Here is a 21,313-nt window from a genome sequence, read left to right as displayed (position 1 = left end):
GGACATTTTAAGCATATTTTCTGACTCCCTGTAATGCATTTGTCATTGCAATAAAATTCTATCGCATTATATTGCCAGTTAAAATTTTAGGTTGGTTTTTGCTTAAGTGGGTGGGTCTTGGTGAGCTTTTGGGCTGGAAATCGTCAACCCAATCTGGCAACACTGGTCAATACATTTACCGGTAGTTAGTTTTGTCACAAATTTTAAATAAATTCTGTACAAGATCAATAGAGCTATTATGGTCTAAAGGTCACAAATATTGAATTTAGATGACCTGACGGTTTTTAACATTTAAAATAGGCTAGTTAACCCTGGGTTAACAGAATTCTGTTTATAACTTTACAGGGTATTACCAATTAGCACACAAACTGTTTACATAACGACTCTAGCATTGCGCAACCTCAATATTGCCGATGTAAAATCAAGTTTTGCAAAATAGACATTTCGGACTATGAAGGTAAGAATAAAATGGTTTCTTTGTAACTCCAATTCACCTGTTTTCTGTCACTATTTGACGCTTTTTTTCTCCTCAAACGCTGAATCGAGTGCTTATACAACACGCAATGAATATAAGCCTCTTGCTAACATTTTAGCACCGCGTCGTTTCACACTGTAAAGGAGCAGGGTTTCATAACCCCAAGTGAAAAACGGTTCTAAACTCGCTTCTAAATTGTGAAAAGTGTGAAATTTACCTTTACCTCAGGATAAAAGCGGGATTTAGAACCACAGTAACCCAGCGTTAATGTAAACAGATGTAAAAACGTAATGTGCTGCATTCGCCCGCTGACGTAAGAACGTTTACTTAGTTTACTTCCAGAATGAATTTCCTGATAATTTACTCAGCCCCATGTCATCCAAGGTGTTCATCTTCAGTCGAAAATAATACGTTTTTTGAGGAAAACATTCCAGATTTTTCTCCATATGGTGGACTTCAGTGGGGATCAACAGGTTGAAGGTCCAAATTGCAGTTTCAAAGGGCTCTACACGATCCAAGATTAGGAATAAGGGTCTTATCTAGTGAAACAATCGGTCATTTTCTACAAATATATATATACATATATATATATATAGGCTATATATATATATATATATATATATATATATTATACATTTGCTCATCTGCAATAGCTACATCTATAGGATGTTTCCTATCAGATGTCAAATAGAAGTCTATGTCTTTAAGATGTTTATGATTTAGAATTTATATAAAACTGACATCTTACAGACGTCTGCCAGATGTTTGTACACAGCAGATGCTTTCCAGATCAAGTGATATTTTACAGACATCTTGCAGACGTACATGTGCTTTTTGAGAAGCGAACGTGCAAAGAAAGTCAAATGCCCTTTACAAAAAAAAGGTAAAACAACGTTGTACAATTTTGAAGTCGGAGGAAAAAATTAGATGGAGTTTTTTACCCTACCCTACCTTTTTGAACTTAAGTACACAAAGAAATTATGTTTTATTAACAAAGTTCAGGAGGAGCATGTTCAGATAATTAACCTGGATAAACACGAGGAGCACAATCAGTAATTAACCTAATTAACACATATACACTACAGCTTTACCTCTGTTCCTTGACAGTTTTTCAGCTTCCCTCCGCCACCCCTTTTCCACACTTAAACTATTTCCGTCCTAACCTATAGGGGGGTACTCTGAGTTTGGGCTAAAATTCTGAGCCTAGAACCCTTCCCATGGACAGCATGCCAAATACGCATAACCCCTTCTCTGTTTATTATATGTAAGTGTGAACTCGTGAACAAACCGCTTGCGACTTTTCCAATGTGAATACGCAAAACGTGAAGATGCACATATGCATCAGAGATAATTGTGGTTAAAAAGTATGCAAAAAAAGTTTTATTTTAGAAAATGATCAATCATTTCACTAGATAAGACCCTTACTCCTCAGCTGGGATCATGTAGAGCCCTTTAAAGGTGTACTGAAACTGTAAATTGGACCTTCATCTCATTGGGTACCACTGAAGTCCACTATGCAGAAAAATCCTGAAATGTTTTCCTCAAAAACCTTAAATTCTTTCTTTTTTCAGTAATATGATTAATGATTAGTAACTTTAGCTCCAGAAAAGCAGTTTTGCACGTGTTAAACGCTTTACTGAATCAGGCCTGTTGAGAAAGGGTCACCGCTCGGTTTTCAAAGAAACGCTGATTGGAGGTAGAGATCTAGAAGAAGACCTCCTTTGTCCGATGCCTTTGCAAACACGTTAAGCAAGCGCGTCTCATGTTGTCTATTTTGGTGTGCATCTTCAGCTTTCCCACGGCAGCAGAGAAAGGCAGTGTAAAGGGCTTTCATAACCTCTCTCACATGGTCGCCCGCCCCGCTGTGCTCAGCTGAACGTCTAGACTCACACAATGTGGACCCTGTTGGGACCGGTTACGGCTATGCCCACCATGTCAGAAATCAAACTCAGGGTTATATTAAATGGTGCATAAATAAGGAAATATTCACAATATTCTTAGAATTTGACAGGCTACATTTGTGACCCTGAGAAGCACGGGTATATTAGTAAAAATAGCCAAAAATGCATTGAATGGGTCAAAATGATAGATTTTTCTCTCATGCCAAAAGATATGAAGATCATGTTCCATGAAGATATTTAGAAAATTTCCAACCGTAAATATATCAAAACCTTTTTTTAGTAATGTGCATCGCTAAGAACTTAATTTGGACGACTTTAAAGGCGATTTTCTCAATATTTTGAATTTTTTGCACCCTCAGATTCCAGATTTTCAAATATTTGTCTCTCATTTGATACACTTAAACTTTAAATTCCATATAGAAATAAAGAAACAAACAGATTCATAAATTCAAAAACATTCAAGTGAAATTTTATTTGATTTAAGGAATCCAAATGTAAACAACTGAATGAAATTGTTTTGACAAATCCCAGGATGATTTGTTTTCATAGAAAGATTTCATAGACAAGCACGAAAAAACCTAGTGGGACTGAACCGAAAGCCCAGCAGTCCTACTCTATTGTACAATTAATAAAGGTGGCCTACTAAAATGATTTTGATTTCATTTTTGTCTCGCACATCACATTCAGTTCTGTTTTCTTCATATTTCATATTACTGTACAAACATTGCACTTCTAATACTGTTCATTCCCTTTAGACGTTTTGGTTAAAGTACATTTGAAAACTGTGGTTTACCAGAAAACTCTAGACAAGCGTTGTTTGATATCCTGGGCTGCCAAATTCTTTTGACACAGCTATGATGTATGCTAAACATATTCAGGAATGGTTTTAAAGTCACAATGAAGACATAACATTCTATAAAAGTGTATCAAAACTAGATGGACACCCATCTAGTCTACGTCTCAGGACATTACAAACACAAGTCATGCACACGTTTTCTGAAACAGACATTGCACATTGTATTCTGGACTTAGACACAAACAAACACCCTACTCTTCAAAAAAATAAACTATCATTTTGGCATTTTCAGAAATAAGAGACAATATTTTCCATCCAAAAATACAAAGGTCGGACACAAGCGGTCACATTTGCAAACCTAAACGATGTATATAAATAAAAACAAACAAACGATAGGCTCTCCATGATTAAGTTAATAAATCAAATATACACAATGATTAATTAGAAAATATATACAAAGTCATCTATACAACATCGACATCTAAACCGACAGTGAATTTCTTCATCTAGACAGTAAATTCAAAGCATGACCTGTCTGCCTGTACACATGTTTAAAAAAAGAGCAGAATAAATAAAAACTGAAGGAAAGAGCGGGAAAATAAAATCCAGTCAAAAACCCAATAAATGGGAGTTAAATACAATCTTCGAGCACGATGCACCAGTAATCACTGATTTTTGGAAACGATTCACAAGCTATTTCTGGTGCATTAAGTTCTATGTTATAAAGTTGTAACATAATTGAAACTCACGAAACATTTCCATGTCTAATTTCATCCCAGAAATCACAAGAAAGGAATACGAAATTATATCTTTTTTTTACAACCTACACACATCCCCCTGTAATTCTCTAAAGTTTTATGCAATACAAAAAAAGCATAATTCAAGCGATTACCTAGTATTTATTGTATTGTCCTGATTCACATATTTGTAATGTATAAAAATGCAGTATTTTACTTTTAAAGACAAATTGGGAGTTTTAAAAAGGAGAGAATTTGGGTGGAAAGTGCTTAAAGGGGTAGTTCACCAAAAAATCTGTCATCATTTACTCATGCCATGAGTTTTTTCTTCTGTTAAACACAAAATTAAATATTTTGAAGTTTGCACACAACTAAACAGTTGACGGTAGCCATTGACTTCCATATTCAATTTTCTCCTATTCAATAGAAGCCAATGGCTACCATCAACTGTTTGGTTACCAAATTACAAACATTTCCAAAACTTGTAGTTAGTAACGTAATCCATTACATTAGGCATTTTAGGTAATATAATCAGACTACTTTTAGATTACTTTTGATTTAAATAGGATAATCGTGTACCATATTGACATGAAAAAAAGAAAGAAAATATATTCCGTTTGTTGTTTTTAACAACATAAAGTGCAATAAACATTACATTGTCAAATATATAATTTTATTTATTTGTTTTAGTGCTGTCAAACGATTAATCACGATTAATCGCATCCAAAATAAAAAAAATGTTTACATAATGTGTGTGTACTGTGTATATTTATTATGTATATAAAAATATACACATACATGTATATATTTATATAATTGATATTATATATAAATATTTGTAATATATAAACATACATTTTCTCTTAAATATATACATGCATGTGTGTGTTTATATATACATAATAAATATACACAACACACACACACATTTATTATGTACACAAAAACTTTTATTTTAGATGCAATTAATCACGATTTATTGTTTATTTTCTGAATGTATAGAAGCAGTAGGCTGTTTTAGAAAGGAATATTTAAAAGCTAAAAAAATAGGGATTACAAGTATTTTAAAATGTAATGTAATCTATTTACAAGTACTTGATTTTTGGAAGCTGATTAAGTAATCCAGATTACATGTAATCAGTTACTCAATAAAAGAAAAAAAAAAATCAGTGTTGGAACAACTTAAAGTAAGTAAATAGTGACAGAAATTTAATTTCTGGATGAACTATCCCTTTAATTGTCATTCAAATAATGCCAACAATGGCTATGAATTCTAAGGTGAAATTTGACCTGGAAAAATTTCGTTGCGATTCACGCAATTAGCAGATTTTGGACGATTATTCTGCATTCTCGTTGTGATTTTGTGTTTTAGGCTAGAAGATCAGCACAAGTTAACGTCTTCAGGCCCTACTGTCGCCATAAAATAAATCAGACCAGCCCGTGGTCCGACGGCAACGTCTGAGCCTTGTCGTAAGCGTTCCGACTCCATTTCGCTTGAGCTTTTGTAAAATCACATAGCAATGATTGTTACCACACCGCGTATCGTCTGCTATACGATATACTCCATTTTGTGCAAGCTGGGTTGTGCATCCAGATCTCTCTGCTGTGAATCCGGAGCTCTGTGCTGGGACTCCAGGTCTCTGTTGTCTCGTTTATTAGTCCAGTGTGGATTTTTTACATCTGTGCCATTGGCGCTCAGCCTGTCGTCCCGGTCCACCAGCATGTACGCCGGCTGACGTGGAAAGCGCGCCTTCTGTAGACGCTTGTTGGAGTCATCCTGCGTGGATAGTCTGGCGGATTCAGAGAAGTGTGTCCTGATATTGGCATTGACGCTGTTCTTGTCATCGCAGTGGAGCTCTTTTCCTGGGAGGCTGCCGTTGGACGCGTTCTTCTCGATGTGGTTCTTGATCTGGTTGAGCTGCTCGCGGGCGTTGTTCACTGTGTTGTCTTCAGCGCTTCCCGTGGAGTAGGGGGCGGCGGGGTTGATGGCGGTGGAGCTGGAGCTTTGTTTGCGTCGATGCCGGATGCACCACAGGAACACTGATGCCAGGGCCAAAACCCAGATCGCAGTCACGATGGAAACCAGCAGTGGCACCAAGTAGTCTACTGAAGGAGAAAACCAATGAAACTGATTAATAAAAACAAGCTGGCAAAATATTAGATATCATCATTGTGCAAAAGCATTTATCCTTTCATTATATTCAAGTCAAAACAGAAAACATTTGAAATATTATTACAATTCAAAATAAGGGCTGCTCGAGTATGGCAAAAATCATAATCATGATTATTTTGGTCGAAATTGTAATCACAATTATTTAACACTATTATGACTGGGTCCAAAACTTTATATTAGTGCATAATTTAAAGGTCCCATATTGTCAAAATTGAAATTTCCTGGCTTTTTTCATGATAACTGAGGTCTAGGGGCTATGTAACTACCATATGAGTTTCAAAACAGTCAATCCACAGTAAACTGCACACAGCCTGCTTAAAGTAGCTGTTCATTTTCACGAGCCGCTGTGACTTCCGTAACGAAGTGACGTCCGATCTACTCAGTCACCGCCCCGAGCGCCAACCACCGTCCCACCCTCCTTTTGTCAAACCCCCAGACAATATCGTGTCCATAACATTGCTAAGCAACAACAACACGAAAACAAGTCGAGAAAACCCTGTTCAGTCAATAGATGTCGAAACTACATCATTGCACAGGCTTGAGAACAACGTGAATATAAGAGACCAGAGGCACGTCAGCTTCAGCCTCTTTCACACAGCGATTCCGGTAAATACACGGATAATGTGTCCCATGATTTGTTCCGGAATTGTTTAATTTGGTTCATTCACAGTTGTTTTCCAGAATCTGTGCGTGCTTTACACACAACCCATAAAGACGTGACGTTTGGATGTGAGATGTAATGCGACGCACGTTTCACTAAACTGAAACTAACCTGAACAAACTGTGCTTCAGCGCTGATAGTGCGGAGCTGGCTCTGCCCGATCGCCGCTTCATTCAACTTGCACATATTTTTTTGTCGTGAAGAGTCGCATGATAACGTGCATCATCACTACAACACTGCCTTTATGCTTCTGGCTTTTGTTCACACAGCGCTCGTTCCCGTAATTTTCCAGAATCAGCGCGCATTGTGAAAGGGGCTTTACTAAAGCAACAGTTATGTAGCTTACTGCATTCGGTGTTTGAAAAAGAAAAAAACATTAATGATCATTCTGAAATTTCCTGTAGAGTATCAGCAGGCTAGGCTCCTCTATGGCTCTGGGCTCGGCTAAAGCATACATGACCGTAGTTACCTGTGGTTGGCCTGGCTGTGCGTCACTCAGAAAACAACAGGCCAATCAGAAGAGAGGCTCATGAATATTAATTAGATGGGCCAAAATCGACCTGTTTTTGACAGAGCTCCTAAAAAAGGAGCTGTAAAAATATATTGAGATGGATTTTGGCACTTATACCGCAAATATATATTCTTAAGGACATCAACAACTAAAATAAACCTCCAGAAATGTGTACAATATGGGACCTTTAAAGAGCAATTCAACAGAAAAAAAAGTCTAAAATAGTCTAGCCTACTACAAAATAAAGCGGCATCTTCACTGTAAGAATTAAACATGCTTTGTTTCTTATTAAAACTACAAAAGTTCTTCATTCAAGAGCAGTGAGTGATTTTTCTCTTTGTATTTTTACGTTTTATTAATATTAAGCACAGAGACGGCAGAAGGAATATTATTTGTTGCCGCTTTAAGCGCCACACGGATCCAATATACTGTTAGACACGTCTTTCAATTTCAATTGTTTATGATTATTTAAGACATAACTGACCAGGGTTTACATGAATAATCACCAAGCCCCTCATTTTGAAATATTTTTATGTGTATTTGACCATTTAGGTGTGCACCTTGAGCTAAAAGATAACTTTACATATCTTTACAAGTTCTCTTTCTCGCTTTTAAAAACACAACATAAAATAAACATGAATAAATCAAGCATGTCCCGTTTTATGAAAGTCATGTCACATGATTTTGCTGATTTGCATGTGAAATTAGGCTTTTATGGAGGAGCGAAAGCACACCACTGGAAAAAGGTGGAATGGGGCTCCAAAACCGTTTCATCTCGATTGCGAATTTTCATGATTGTTTAAAGCCAAAATCGAAATCGAAACTGAATTTCGATTAATTGCACAGCCCTACTGTTTTTCATTTTAATTTATTTAAAAATGTAATTTATTCCTATAATTTTCAGCATCATTACTCCAGTCTTCAGCATCACATGATCCTTGAGAAATCATTCTAATATGCTGATATGTAGCTAAAGAAACATTTCTTTTGAACTCCAAACTTTTGATTGATAGTGTGTATCTCAATATTTATAGATTAACTTTGTAATTGCATAAAATTGTGGTTTATTTCAAGTCTGAGCTTCTTGTTGTGTCTCACCGTTGGGGTTCTGTGTTTGTCTGCGCTGAACGCGGACCTCAGCGATGGAGCCGATGATGGAGCTGTTGGCGCTGTGTTTGCTCACCAGATCGATGATGCTGTCTGTGATTTCTTTAACAGGAACCCGGCCGTGAACGCCATCCTCAGTCACATGCTACAAAACATGATATGCGAAAATGCAACTTACAAAAATAATCCTGACTAATTTTAGTTTCTTTTAACGGTTGAAGCTCCTGCTTGTTGAATTAAAGCAGAACTAAATGCATGGGATGTTAAAATAATAATAAATATTATATAACATAACAATATACATAATATTTCTCAACATCTTCTCAATCTTAAAAATTAAGATGTAAATACTTTTTTTAATAACTGAATCTTGCAAGTTAATATTGAATTAATGCAGAATTAAATTAATAATGTTAACAATTGGTAAATAATCAAATACAAATAATAATAAAAATAATACATAAAACAAAAATTATATACCAGTCAAAAGTTTTTGGACAGATTTTTTATTTTTTAAAGAAGTCTCTTCTGCTCATCAAGCCTGCATTTATTTAATCCAAAGTACAGCAAAAGCAGTAAGAGTTTGAAATATTTTAACTTTTTTAAATAATTGTTTTCTATCTGACTATATTCAGATATATCAAAATATAAAATGTACTTTATTCCCTTGATTTCAAAGCTGAATTTTTAGCACCATTACTTCAGTCACATGATCCTTCAGAAATCATTCTAATATTCTGATTTGCTGCTCAAATAACATTTATTATTATTATTACATTGAAAACAGCTGAACTTTCTCAGGTTTCTTTGATGAATAGAAACTTTGTTAGTTTTGTAACATTATACATGTCTTTATCATCACTTTATGATGAATTTAAAGCATCCTTGCTAAATAAAAGTATCAATTTATATAATTTCTTTTCCAAAATCACCAAGCTTTTGAATGGTATAGTGTATAATGTTACAAAAGAATCCTGGCAAAATGTGCCGTTTTAAACTGTTTTATTAATCATAATAATAAAAAATATTTATTGCACAGAAAATCTGTTTATTAGAATGATTTCTGAAGGATCATGTGACACTGAATACTGGAGTAATAATGTTAAAAATTCAGCTTTGATGGCTTAGTGAGCAGAAGAGACTTCTTTGAAAAACATGAAAAATCTTAGTGTTCAAAAACTTTTGACTGGCATTTTTAGATTAAAAAGCTATTTCTAGCCAATGAAATATTTCATAAAAACGTCACTTACAATGGCCACGTGGATCTCATTATTGGCGGCAGAAGAGAGTTCACAGCTCATAGAGATGGAAAACTCAGCCGAAACGTTCTTAGCCACATACAGATGCCTCAGCTCACGACACACCTGCTCCACCGTCACTCCCTGAGAGACGAATAAATAAATACATACACATCAGAAAACATTTTAAAATGCATGCAGGATAAGTTCACCCAAAAAGGAAAAATCTGTCATTAATTACTCACCCTCATGTCGTTTCAAACTCATACAACCTTCGTTCATCTTCAGAACACAAATTAAAATATTTTTGATGCAATCCGATGCCACATGGACTATTTTAACGATCTTTCTGGGCCTTTACGTGTCATTTGCGTTGCTGTCTATGCAGGGTCAGAAAGCTCTTCGATTTCATCAAAAATATCTTAATTTGTGTTTTGGTTTGGAACGACATGAGGATGAGTAGTTAATGACAGAATTTTCATTTTTAGGTAAACTAACTCTTTACACCATTATAGCATCCCAGCAATCCCAGAATATCAGTCCCAGTGTCCTCACCTGTGTCATGGTGTCTTTGTTGAAGGTAAAGGTGACATTGGCGCAGTCGCTCTCAGGGTGACAGCGGGCCCGTACGGCCGGCCGGTGAGCAGACCAGCACTCGCCCTGTGATGAGCAGGGCTTCACAAAACACTGTTCGTCACGGACTGGCACACACAGCTGACCCAGAGGACAGTCGCCTCGTCCCGAACCAAGCATACGGCAAGGTTTAGGGCCACACCACAGCTGTTGAAAAGAGTAAGGTAGCAAATTCAGTAATGATAATGCATCACTTTTAACTACACAGCGACAACACAAGCTCACACTGACATACTTTAGTACAGCTGACGATTCCCCTTTGACAGTGACACGTGTTACAGTCTTCAGTCCACTTTGCTCCATCTACAGCAATCCGACCTCCGACCACACATGGACGTCCAGTGACTAAGAAAGAAAAAGCCATTAAATTAGGGTTTTTAAGGAAAAAAATGTAGGTTTTTGAGGAAAACATTCCAGGAATTTTCTCCATATGTGATGCGATCTGGGAAACCTGTCGGACTTCGCGCATTTTCAGGAAATTCGAAAAATGAATGTCAATTTTTTGTCAAAAATAGGTTTTCATTCAGTTATTATTCTATAACATCTTGTCTATCATCTCTGAAAATATCTTGGCAAAATACACTTGTTTAGTGCAGAAAAATAGCGATTTATTGCAGCAAGCAGAAAATACAGTGCGAAGGTGCTTTCTCTGAACACTAGAAAACAGGTAACCTATCAAAATAAACCACGTAGCTATTTAATAAAGGTGTATCATTGCCAGTGTTGGGAGTAACACAAGTAACTAGTAAAGTAACGCATTTCTTTTTAATTGACAAGAAAATATCTGAGTTACTTTTTCAAATAAGTAACGCCAGTTACTTCTTCCCCCCATTTATTGATTAAAAGCTTTCCTGTCCCCATATTAAGAGAAATTGTGAGTAAGATGTTACTTTAGTTCTAGAATAAATGTGAACGTGCATTAATTCATATCACTTTCTTTGCCTTTGACTTTCTTTGCACGTTCGCTTTGTAAACACTGGGTCAGTACTTCAGTCTACGTTATGCATGACCTTTTCAACATGACTACATAATGCATAAAGTCCAGCTAGTGCAGAATGAGCATTTGTGGTTAAAAAGTCTATAATTTTATTTATTTATATATATATTTTTTTAGAAAATGTCAGTTTGTTTTACTAGACAAGACCTTTATTTCTCGGCTGGGATCTCGGTTGAGCTCTATTGAAGTCTACTATATGGAGAGAAATCCTGGAATGTTTTCCTCAAAAACCTTCATTTCTTTTCGACTGAAGAAGGAAAGACATGAACATCTTGGATGACGTGGGGGTGAGTACATTAACAGGAAATTTTTATTCTGCAATAAGCATGAATAATGGAAATTGTAGTTTGGTTCATGTACCTTCCTGACATCTGGGCCCGGTTCTTCCAGGTGGACACAAGCAGCGGTAGCCGTTAATTTCATCGACACACGTGGAACCGAAGGCACAGGGAGATGACTGGCACTCGTTGATGTCTGTGAGTTGAGACGTATATGTTTACACCAGAACAATATTACTTTAAAATCACCATCTTATGTGCTAATATGACTATTCATTTAGCTACAAAACATTTCTGAAGCGTTAATCACTCACTGATGCGACAGTCTGGCCCTGCAAATCCACTGGCACACTCACAGCGGTACCAGTTATCACCGTCTACACACGTCCCGCTGTTATAGCTGCACAAACATTACACACATGATGAGATACAGTCAGAGTTTACCAGGACACATGATGCCTTTAACTCCTGGAAAATTTCTACGAGTTGTCAAGTATGTTGTAAAATACAGTAAATTGATTTAATTCAAATTTCTCCCTATCTTCCTCACTTTTTAGTGGTAATGCAAATATATACATTTATTACCATTTATTTATTTATTCAATTTTTCTTTATTCTTGTGCACACACAGAGAATGATAATATATAAAAAAAACTGATATTAAAAATGTACAAAAAAAATATATATAATATATAATATATAATATATATATATATATAACCTTAATTAAAATCAATACCAGTTAAGCTTCAGCATGATCATTTCATTAAAATGTATTAAGTTCAGGACTTATAAGGGTTTATATACATTTAGAACCATGTTTAAAAATTTATTCAATTAAAATATGTAGGTAAATACTGCTGATTATAACTATTTTTATATTATTAAATTGTTTAATACAGTTTAAAACAAAAAAATTAATTGAATTAAATGATTAAATTCAATTAGTTTAATTTAAATTAATAAATTACATTTATTAAATTTAATTAAATTTAAAAGCAACAACCAAATTTAATCATGTTTAAAAATTCATTAAATTTAATTGAATTAAATTTTAAATTGAATTAAATTATTACATTAAATTAAAAAGCAACAAAAAATGTAATCATGTTTAAAATTGTATTAAATGTTTAACTGAATGAAATGTATTCAATTTAAATGTTTTAATTACATTTATTTAATTTAAATTATTTAATTTAATTTAAAAGCAACAACAAAATGTAATCATGTTTAAAAATGTATTAAATGTTTGAAATTCTTAAATGAAATGTATTCAATTTAAATGTTTTAATTACATTTATTTAATTTAATTTAAAAGCAACAACAAAATGTAATCATGTTTAAAAATGTATTAAGTTAAATTAAATAAAAAAAAATGAATTGAATCAAATTTAATCTAAATAATTGAATAAAATAATTAAATTAAATTAAATTAAAAAACAAAATGTATTAACTTTAAATGAAGCTTACCATGGTTGTGGGTTGCAATCATTGGAATCTGTAAACAAAATTAAACATTTTGTTATTAAACAGTATTCACATGAAAACAGAAATATCTTCTGAAGATTATTGTCATGTTGGAGTGAAATCAACATGTTCACATGCACAACTGTCTATAATCCACGATGCAAACATCAACCAGTCGCAATCATTTCACCAAAGTCATAAATACCATTTCGTAATCCCACCTGAACAATCATCTAATTATGTTTGCTAATAACATTTGAGCTGAAACAACTCAACAGGCACAGGCAGAATCTGTGGACTATTTATGCCATTTTCTGCGTTCATTTAAAAAAATGCAAAATAATTTTTTCCCATCCCAGTGTAATATACACAGGCGACTAAACTGATGCCGCTAGTGGTGCAGAAATGACACACTTGAGCTTTAAGGAGCTGTCCGATTAGTATATAGTTTGGAAGAGAACCTTAAGCAGCAGTAGGTGAGAGTTGGAAACAGGAGGTAGACAGGAGTCAAGACAGGAAGTAGTAAGGAAGTGGAACAGGAAGTTTTGCCGTACTCTGGCTGCAGGTGGGCCCCTCCCAGCCTTCTTTGCAGACGCAGGTGAAGCCGTCACCTGTGACGACACACGTGGCTCCGTTCTCACAGGGGTTCGGCAGGCAGCTGCTGTTCTTTGCTGTAGAGTGAAGAAGGGTACAAAGCTTTAAAAACTCATTCAGAGGCCAGTTGACAAAAACGTTCAGTCAGGTTGTTAGGGGCTTACCTATATTACAGGTAGCTCCTTCCCATCCAGGAGCACACATGCACTTAAATGAGTCGCCCTCGTCAGAACACGTGCCCCCGTTGTTACAAGTAGCCTCGTCACATTGGCTCTCACCTATAAACGAAAAGAAATCGGCTGTCAGACTAAAGGACTATATTTATTCATATAATAATCATTTACTTGAGATGATTGTGCTGCCAATATAAAATGAAGCAATGTCATGAATAGCTTGATTTATTAGACTTTTTTAGAATTTTTCGATCATTTTGTTACCATTCAGCAGCAAAAATGTATCTAGTAAGAAAAGTCGGATTTGTTTCTGTTCATTAAAATTAACTGATTCAAAAAGGTTTTTCCATGCTATTTCATACATTTAAATGGTTTAGTAAAAATAAATGTAGATGAATGCTGCTGTTTTTCACGATTAAATATCAATATTATTTTTTGTGAAAAAACATGCTAGATTTTTACTGTATTTTTGTTTTTACATTAAACATTTTGACAATAACAGCTGTTTGTTGACACAAATTTTTGTTTTTAAATATGTCATAATAATAAAAACGATAAAAATATGTATTAACTACATTATTCATTATTATTAATGTATTATTATTAATAATAACTAATATTATATTATATATTATATTATAGTAATACATTATATATTACATAATGTTATATTAACATTATAATAACAATAATATATATATATATATTTTTTTTTTTTTTTTGTACTATACAGTAAATTAATTATTAACTGTATTAACATTAATTAATAATCATTATATAATAAAATATTACATTAATACTAGATTAATATTATAATAATTAATCTTATTATATGATTACATATTATTCTTAAAGATAAAATTAAAATATTATTTTTCTGTGAAAAAACATGCTAGATTTTTACTGTATTTTTGTTTTTACATTAAACATATTGAATCTATTCGACAATAATTACCTGTTTGCTGACAAAAAAATTAATATAATTTTGTTCATTTTTATTTGCATAATTCTTAATTGTTTAACCTTTAAATAATAACAACAATGATGAAAAATAATAAATTATTCAATTATTATTATTATTAACAATAATTAATATTATATTATATATTATACAATATAATTATATCATATTAAATGTATTTTTTAATTAATCATAATTATTATGATTATTAGAATAATTAATGATATATTATTATTATAAATATTATTATTTCTTGCTATACAGTAAAAGTATTAACATTCATTAATAATCACTATATAATATAATGTAATATTATTATAAGTAATATAATAATTGATCATGCATTATCATTATTAATAATAATTATTAATTAATATAAATATTAATTATTCCTTTCTATACAGTAAAATAATAATCAATAGTATTAACATTATTAATCATTATAAATATAATTTCATAAAATATAAAATAAAATATCTAAATATCCTTAAAACAAGATTAATTCATTTGAAAAGCAAAGAATCTGACTTTTCCAGCCATTTGTGCAATTTTAAATATTTTATGAATTACCATTATTTTATAAATCATAATTCATGTCAGGATGTGTAAGTGCAATGGTGATTAACCTACTTCTATAATATTTATCACTTTATAATATACTGTATATAATATAATAATACTTATTACCACTTATAACAGGATGCAAATGAGGAGGCGTGGCTTACGTGAGTGACAGGTCTTTCCCTTCCAGCCGTTTTCACACTCGCAGTAAAAGTCATTGACCAGATCACGACACACTCCTCGATCCCGACAGGGGTTCATGCTGCAGTCGTCAATGTCTGTTTTGGAAACAAACAATATATTAGTAATCAATATAATTAATATAAAGAAATTAGGTTTTTGACTCCATGAAGTGACTTTCAAAGGTGAAATGTACTCACTGCTCTCACAGTTTTGTCCTTCCCACCCATCAGCACAGATACACTGGTACGCATTGATTTTATCAATACAAGTGCCACCATTGCGACAGGGACTGCTTTCACAGTCATTGATGTCTGAGAGTAAAGAATGAGAGATATGGTATAAAGTCTGGGAGGTGTTGAATGTAATGACAGCAAAGGACACTGGGAAACAGATGTGGCTTACTCTCATGGCAGTACGTGCCGGTGAATCCCTCCTGACACTCGCAGCTGAAGTGCCCACCGGCGTGACTCCGACAGCGGCCGTGAGGACCACAAACATTAGAGGAGATGAGACGCATGCCGCCTGGAGTGCTGTTAGACGCCACGGCAACTGTGCAACTGTCAATCACTGCAGGAAGATAAATGAGGGCGGAGTTATCAAGAATCTTTTTGGTCAAAATCCTTAATCTAGAGTTGGTCAACATCAAGTCTACCAACTGGTAGTCATTTAGACCAGATAACATAAAGAAACATAAAGCAGCTTTTTTTAGCTAGATTTCCCTCACAGGATTCCTAATAATAATAATAATAATAATAATAATATAAATATTAATGTTGAAAATAATTGTATATATTCAAATCTAAATCGTATGAAATAATAATAAATATTATTATTATTAATATAGAGAGTTAATTATTGTTAACATATATTTTATTATTATTAATATATAGAGAGTTAATTGTTATTAACGTATTTTATTATTGTTATTATTATAGAATCAATATTATTATGTTATATGTTGACAATAATTTTATTTATTATATCTTAATCGGTATAAAATAAAAATAATAATAATAATAATAATAATATTTGTAATAATAATTATATTTTATGCTGATTAAGAATATTAAATGTTATTATTGTAACATTATTAATAATAACAATAATATTAATATGTTGTAGTAACTATTAATAATGTATTAAATAATAAATAAATTATAGTAATAAATTATTAAATTAAAGCAATCATTTATTAAAGACAATAATTGTATTTATTATAATCTTAATCGATTTGAAATGATAATGATAATTACTGTCGTTATTATATTATTAAAAAAATATATAGTTAATAAATAATAATAACATTTATAATAATAATTATTATAATTAAATATATATATATATATATATATATATATATATATATATATTATTACTATTTTATTATTCTATTCTGATTAAGAATGCTAAATATAATTATTGTCAACATTACTACTACTACTACTAATAATATGAATTATGATATTATAATATGAATTTAGTAAGTATAAATAGTTTATTCAAGTAATAATTACAGTATTTTGATCATTTCTTAATTCTTGTTTCACAGTACATAATAACTTCAATAAAGTAATTATTGTTATTATTTCTTCTTACTTGCTATACAGTAAAATAATTATTAATATTATTAATTAAAAATCATTAATAATAAAAAAGTTCATAATAAGTATTTTTATTTAACCTTGTTTTAGAGAAAAATATCAAAACATACAAAAATAATAATTAATTATAAGTAATTATTTTGTTATTATTTCTTCTTACTTGCTATACAGTAAAATAATTATTAATATTATTATAATAATCATTAATAATAATGATTATGTTTTAGTAAGTATTAATAAATCAAGTAACAATTAAAGCATTTTCTTAATTCTTGTTTTACAAAAATAATAGTAACTGTAAAAAATTTAATATTATTGTATTAATATTAATTAATTAATATTCATTAATTTAAAAAACCTTAAGTATTTTTCATGTAGATTTTTTTAGAGAACAATATCTAAACATCCTTTAAACAAGATAAACATATTTGAAAATCAAAAAGTCATCTGAACAATGACTTTTCATGACTTTTGAAGCCATTTGTGCAATTTCAAATATTACAGAACTAAATATAACAAGAACATTTTCACCATAGAATTCACAATAGATGTTTCTATGAAAAGTCGCTGGACTTTTGCAGGCCTGAAAAATAAAACATTAAAATATTTCCCGGGTTTCCATGACCGTGGGAACCTGCCTCCATCTAAACATCTCCTTCACACCGACAGCCACGATGAAAGCAGACAGCGGCATGCTAAGAATTAGCCAAGTCGTCATGTAGTCTGACTAGCGCTGGGTTTTCCCCGTCTCGGTAAGCTCGCTTCGGGTTAGCATACGCATCGTGTAACGATATCTTAGCTGTTACCATGGTGCTCCAACCCAGGAGACCAATAGACTAGAGTTAGCCATCGCTAACGCTACGGCGTACACAATGGCACGGCATCAAACGCACCGAGGCCTTGGCACGGGGATAGTCTTACGCCCGCGCCGACTAAAAAAGACTCGACTTCTATTTCGAGGTCCCATTAAAACCTCAGAATGTGCCCGACCAGATAATCTTACCAGCGCTCATATGAGGCTCGCGATCCCGAGTCTGAGAGCGACGTTTAGCACTCAATAAAGCTGGAGACTTCAGGCCTGCTTGAGTATTCGCTCAAGGGCTAAAACGGATTTTCAACGGATATCTTCTATTCATTAAACCAACTAGCTTAAGTTTGCAACAAGGAAGTAAAAATCCCATTTTTTTTCTGAAAAAAATAAATAAAAATAAATAAATAAAAATAAAAATATATTAAATAATATAATATAAATAAATATAAATAAATATTTTAAAAATAAATTAAAATAATTTAAAATATTGTTCATTACAAACTATAAATTATATAATATAAATAATTTAAAAATAAATATAAACACTACCAGTCAAAAGTTTGGACACACTTGACTTTTATTTTATTTTATTTTAATTTATTTAATTTATTTTCAAATACAAATTGTGCCAAGTTAAGAAATTTTTCTTAAAAACAAACTGAGAATCATTCCTTGGCACAATTTGTATTTAAAAATCAAATCAAATCAAATCAAATCTAAAAAAATATATATTGTATTGTTTTTTAAAACAATTAAGATTTGACTAAAAAAAAAAAATTAAGTCAAGTATGTCCAAACTTTTTTAAAAACTGTTTAGTAAAATTTTAATTATGTAAAAAAACAATACAATATTTTATTTAAATTAAATTAAATTAAATTAAATTAAATTAAATTAAAAATATATTTTATTTGATTTTCAAATACAAATTGTTCCAAGTTAAGAATTTATTTCCTATGGAAAAAAACTAATGTTTTTCTTAAAAAGAAACTGAGAATCATTCCTTGGCACAATTTGTATTTCCAAATCAAATCAAATCAAATCAAATATTGTATTGTTTTTTAAAACAATTAAGATTTGACTAAAAAAAAATAATTAAGTCAAGTATGTCCAAACTTTTTTAAAAACTGTTTAGTAAAATTTTAATTATGTAAAAAAACAATACAATATTTTATTTAAATTAAATTAAATTAAATTAAATTAAATTAAATTAAATTAAATTAAATTAAATTAAATTAAAAATATATTTTATTTGATTTTCAAATACAAATTGTTCCAAGTTAAGAATTTATTTCCTATGGAAAAAAACTAATGTTTTTCTTAAAAAGAAACTGAGAATCATTCCTTGGCACAATTTGTATTTCCAAATCAAATCAAATCAAATCAAATATTGTATTGTTTTTTAAAATAATTAATAAATAATTATTTTATTTAAATTAAATTAAATTAAATTAAATTAAAAATATATTTTATTTTATTTTCAAATACAAATTGTTCCAAGTTAAATCAAATCAAATCAAATCAAATCAAATATTGTATTGTTTTTTAAAATAATTAAGATTTGACAAAAAAAAAAAAAGTCAAGTATGTCCAAACTTTTGACTGGTAGTGTATATCGATATATACTGGATCCTCTGTGTAACCTACCTTGACATGGTGTGATGAGGCAGTGGTCCTTAAGTTGAGAGCAGTTTTTGCCTTCGTAGTCTTCGGGACATTTACAGTAGTAATCTGAGGCTAGGCTGAAACACTGTGCTCCGTTCTGACACGGGCCGCTCTCACAGTAGTCGATGTCCAGCTGAGGATAAAATCACACAGACAACATAGACTCTTATACCTGCTCTTATACCTACATGCCAAACGTTTATTTTGGCATGTTTACATGAAAAATGAGCAGAAACGGTTTTGGAGCTCACCTGACACGTGGTGCCTGAGAAACCTGGGGGACACAAACACTGGAATCCGTTGACAGCATCCTGGCAGCGTCCGCCGTTGAGACAGGGTCGACTGGCGCACTCGTCCACGTCTCGCTCGCAATGTTCACCTGCAAATCCTGGTGCGCACAGACAGCGATAGCCATTCACCAGATCCTGACGAACAGACAGACAGACACAGAGGGAGACACATTAGAACTGGGCGGCAAAACTGTAGATTTACTGGAACAAAATTATTACAAAAATCATTATGAAATTATTATTATTAATAATAATAATAACATATTGTAAAATAAACTTGTTGGTATTATTACTTCATACTAAATAATTATTGCATAATAAAAGATAATTAAAAAAAATATTATATTGAGTTATTTATATATAAATATTATTTAAATATTTTATTAATTATTTTTGTTATACAGTATATAATAATATGGTAATAATAATAATTATAACTATGTTTATCAGTAATAACAATTCATACTTGTTATACAGAAAAATAATTGTATTAATATTATTAATAATTAAAATTAATATTCTAATTATAAAAAATAACAAATAATAATAATAAATTAATTCATTATTATTATTTCATACTAATTAAGATGATAATAATTATTAGCATTATTAATAATACCAATGTACTTGTTATACAGAAAAATATTAATTGTATTAATATTAATAATTAATAATATTATTTAGATGTATCAATAAATAAATAAATAAATAATAATATTTAATAATAATTATTATTATTATTGTAAACATTACAAATACAATTTTTTATATTTTATATATATACTTGTTATACAGTATAATAATGTTAATAATTATTATTATTTTAATGAATAATAACTTTGTATTTGTTATACAGAAAAATAATTGTATTAATATTATTAACTAATAATTTACATGAATCAATAAATAATAATAACATTGTTAAATAAATACATTATTATTAATATTCTGACAATCTCATACTGATTAAGATGATAAATAATTACTGTAAACATTAAAATTGGTTGTTATTATTATATTTATTTATATATAAATATTATTTAAATATTTTATTCATTCTTGTTATACAGTATAATAATGATAATAATAATAATTATTACGACTATTATCACTGTTAAAAATTATTTATACTTGTTACACAGAAAAATAATTAATATAAATTGTATTTATATTATTAATATTAATAATTAATAATATAATTGACATGAATATACAATACATAAATAATAATGACAATAAAATATATTGTAAAATAATAATAATAATTATTATTATTATCATGATTATTATTTCATACTAAGATAAATGATAACTAAACATGTAAACATTAATAATAATAATAATAACAATTATTATTGCTGTTGTTATTAATAATGATTTTGACAATAATTATTTATATTATTTAATCATTTATATATGTACTTAATTCTTAGTTTTTATACAGTATAATAATAATAATAAATAATAAATAGAGTAATTGTATTTATATTTTAAATATTAAT

At 30.9% G+C, this 21,313-nt stretch overlaps 1 protein-coding gene across 1 annotated transcript in view; it reads right to left on the bottom strand.

The window, feature by feature from the left end:
- Positions 1-2,819: 2,819 nt before the first annotated feature.
- Positions 2,820-21,313, bottom strand: part of jag1a (jagged canonical Notch ligand 1a) — a 39,840-nt gene continuing 21,346 nt past the window's right edge. Inside the window, exons 12-26 of the mRNA XM_073841728.1 lie at positions 19,773-19,946; positions 19,504-19,654; positions 15,849-16,013; positions 15,644-15,757; positions 15,428-15,541; positions 13,733-13,846; positions 13,529-13,645; positions 12,978-13,005; positions 11,822-11,907; positions 11,590-11,703; positions 10,468-10,577; positions 10,155-10,379; positions 9,612-9,743; positions 8,353-8,506; positions 2,820-6,015 (exon numbers count right to left, since the gene is read on the bottom strand). Of these exons, the coding sequence (XP_073697829.1) occupies positions 5,459-6,015; positions 8,353-8,506; positions 9,612-9,743; positions 10,155-10,379; positions 10,468-10,577; positions 11,590-11,703; positions 11,822-11,907; positions 12,978-13,005; positions 13,529-13,645; positions 13,733-13,846; positions 15,428-15,541; positions 15,644-15,757; positions 15,849-16,013; positions 19,504-19,654; positions 19,773-19,946 (2,355 nt within the window). The 3' untranslated portion in view covers positions 2,820-5,458. The remainder of the gene's footprint in view (positions 6,016-8,352; positions 8,507-9,611; positions 9,744-10,154; positions 10,380-10,467; positions 10,578-11,589; positions 11,704-11,821; positions 11,908-12,977; positions 13,006-13,528; positions 13,646-13,732; positions 13,847-15,427; positions 15,542-15,643; positions 15,758-15,848; positions 16,014-19,503; positions 19,655-19,772; positions 19,947-21,313) is intronic.

This window comes from Garra rufa, chromosome 6 (genome assembly GCF_049309525.1).
Source record: "Garra rufa chromosome 6, GarRuf1.0, whole genome shotgun sequence".
Classification (NCBI taxonomy): Eukaryota; Metazoa; Chordata; class Actinopteri; order Cypriniformes; family Cyprinidae; genus Garra; species Garra rufa.
Note: the sequence above shows the minus strand (reverse complement) of the source record. Positions and strands in the feature narration are given on the sequence as shown.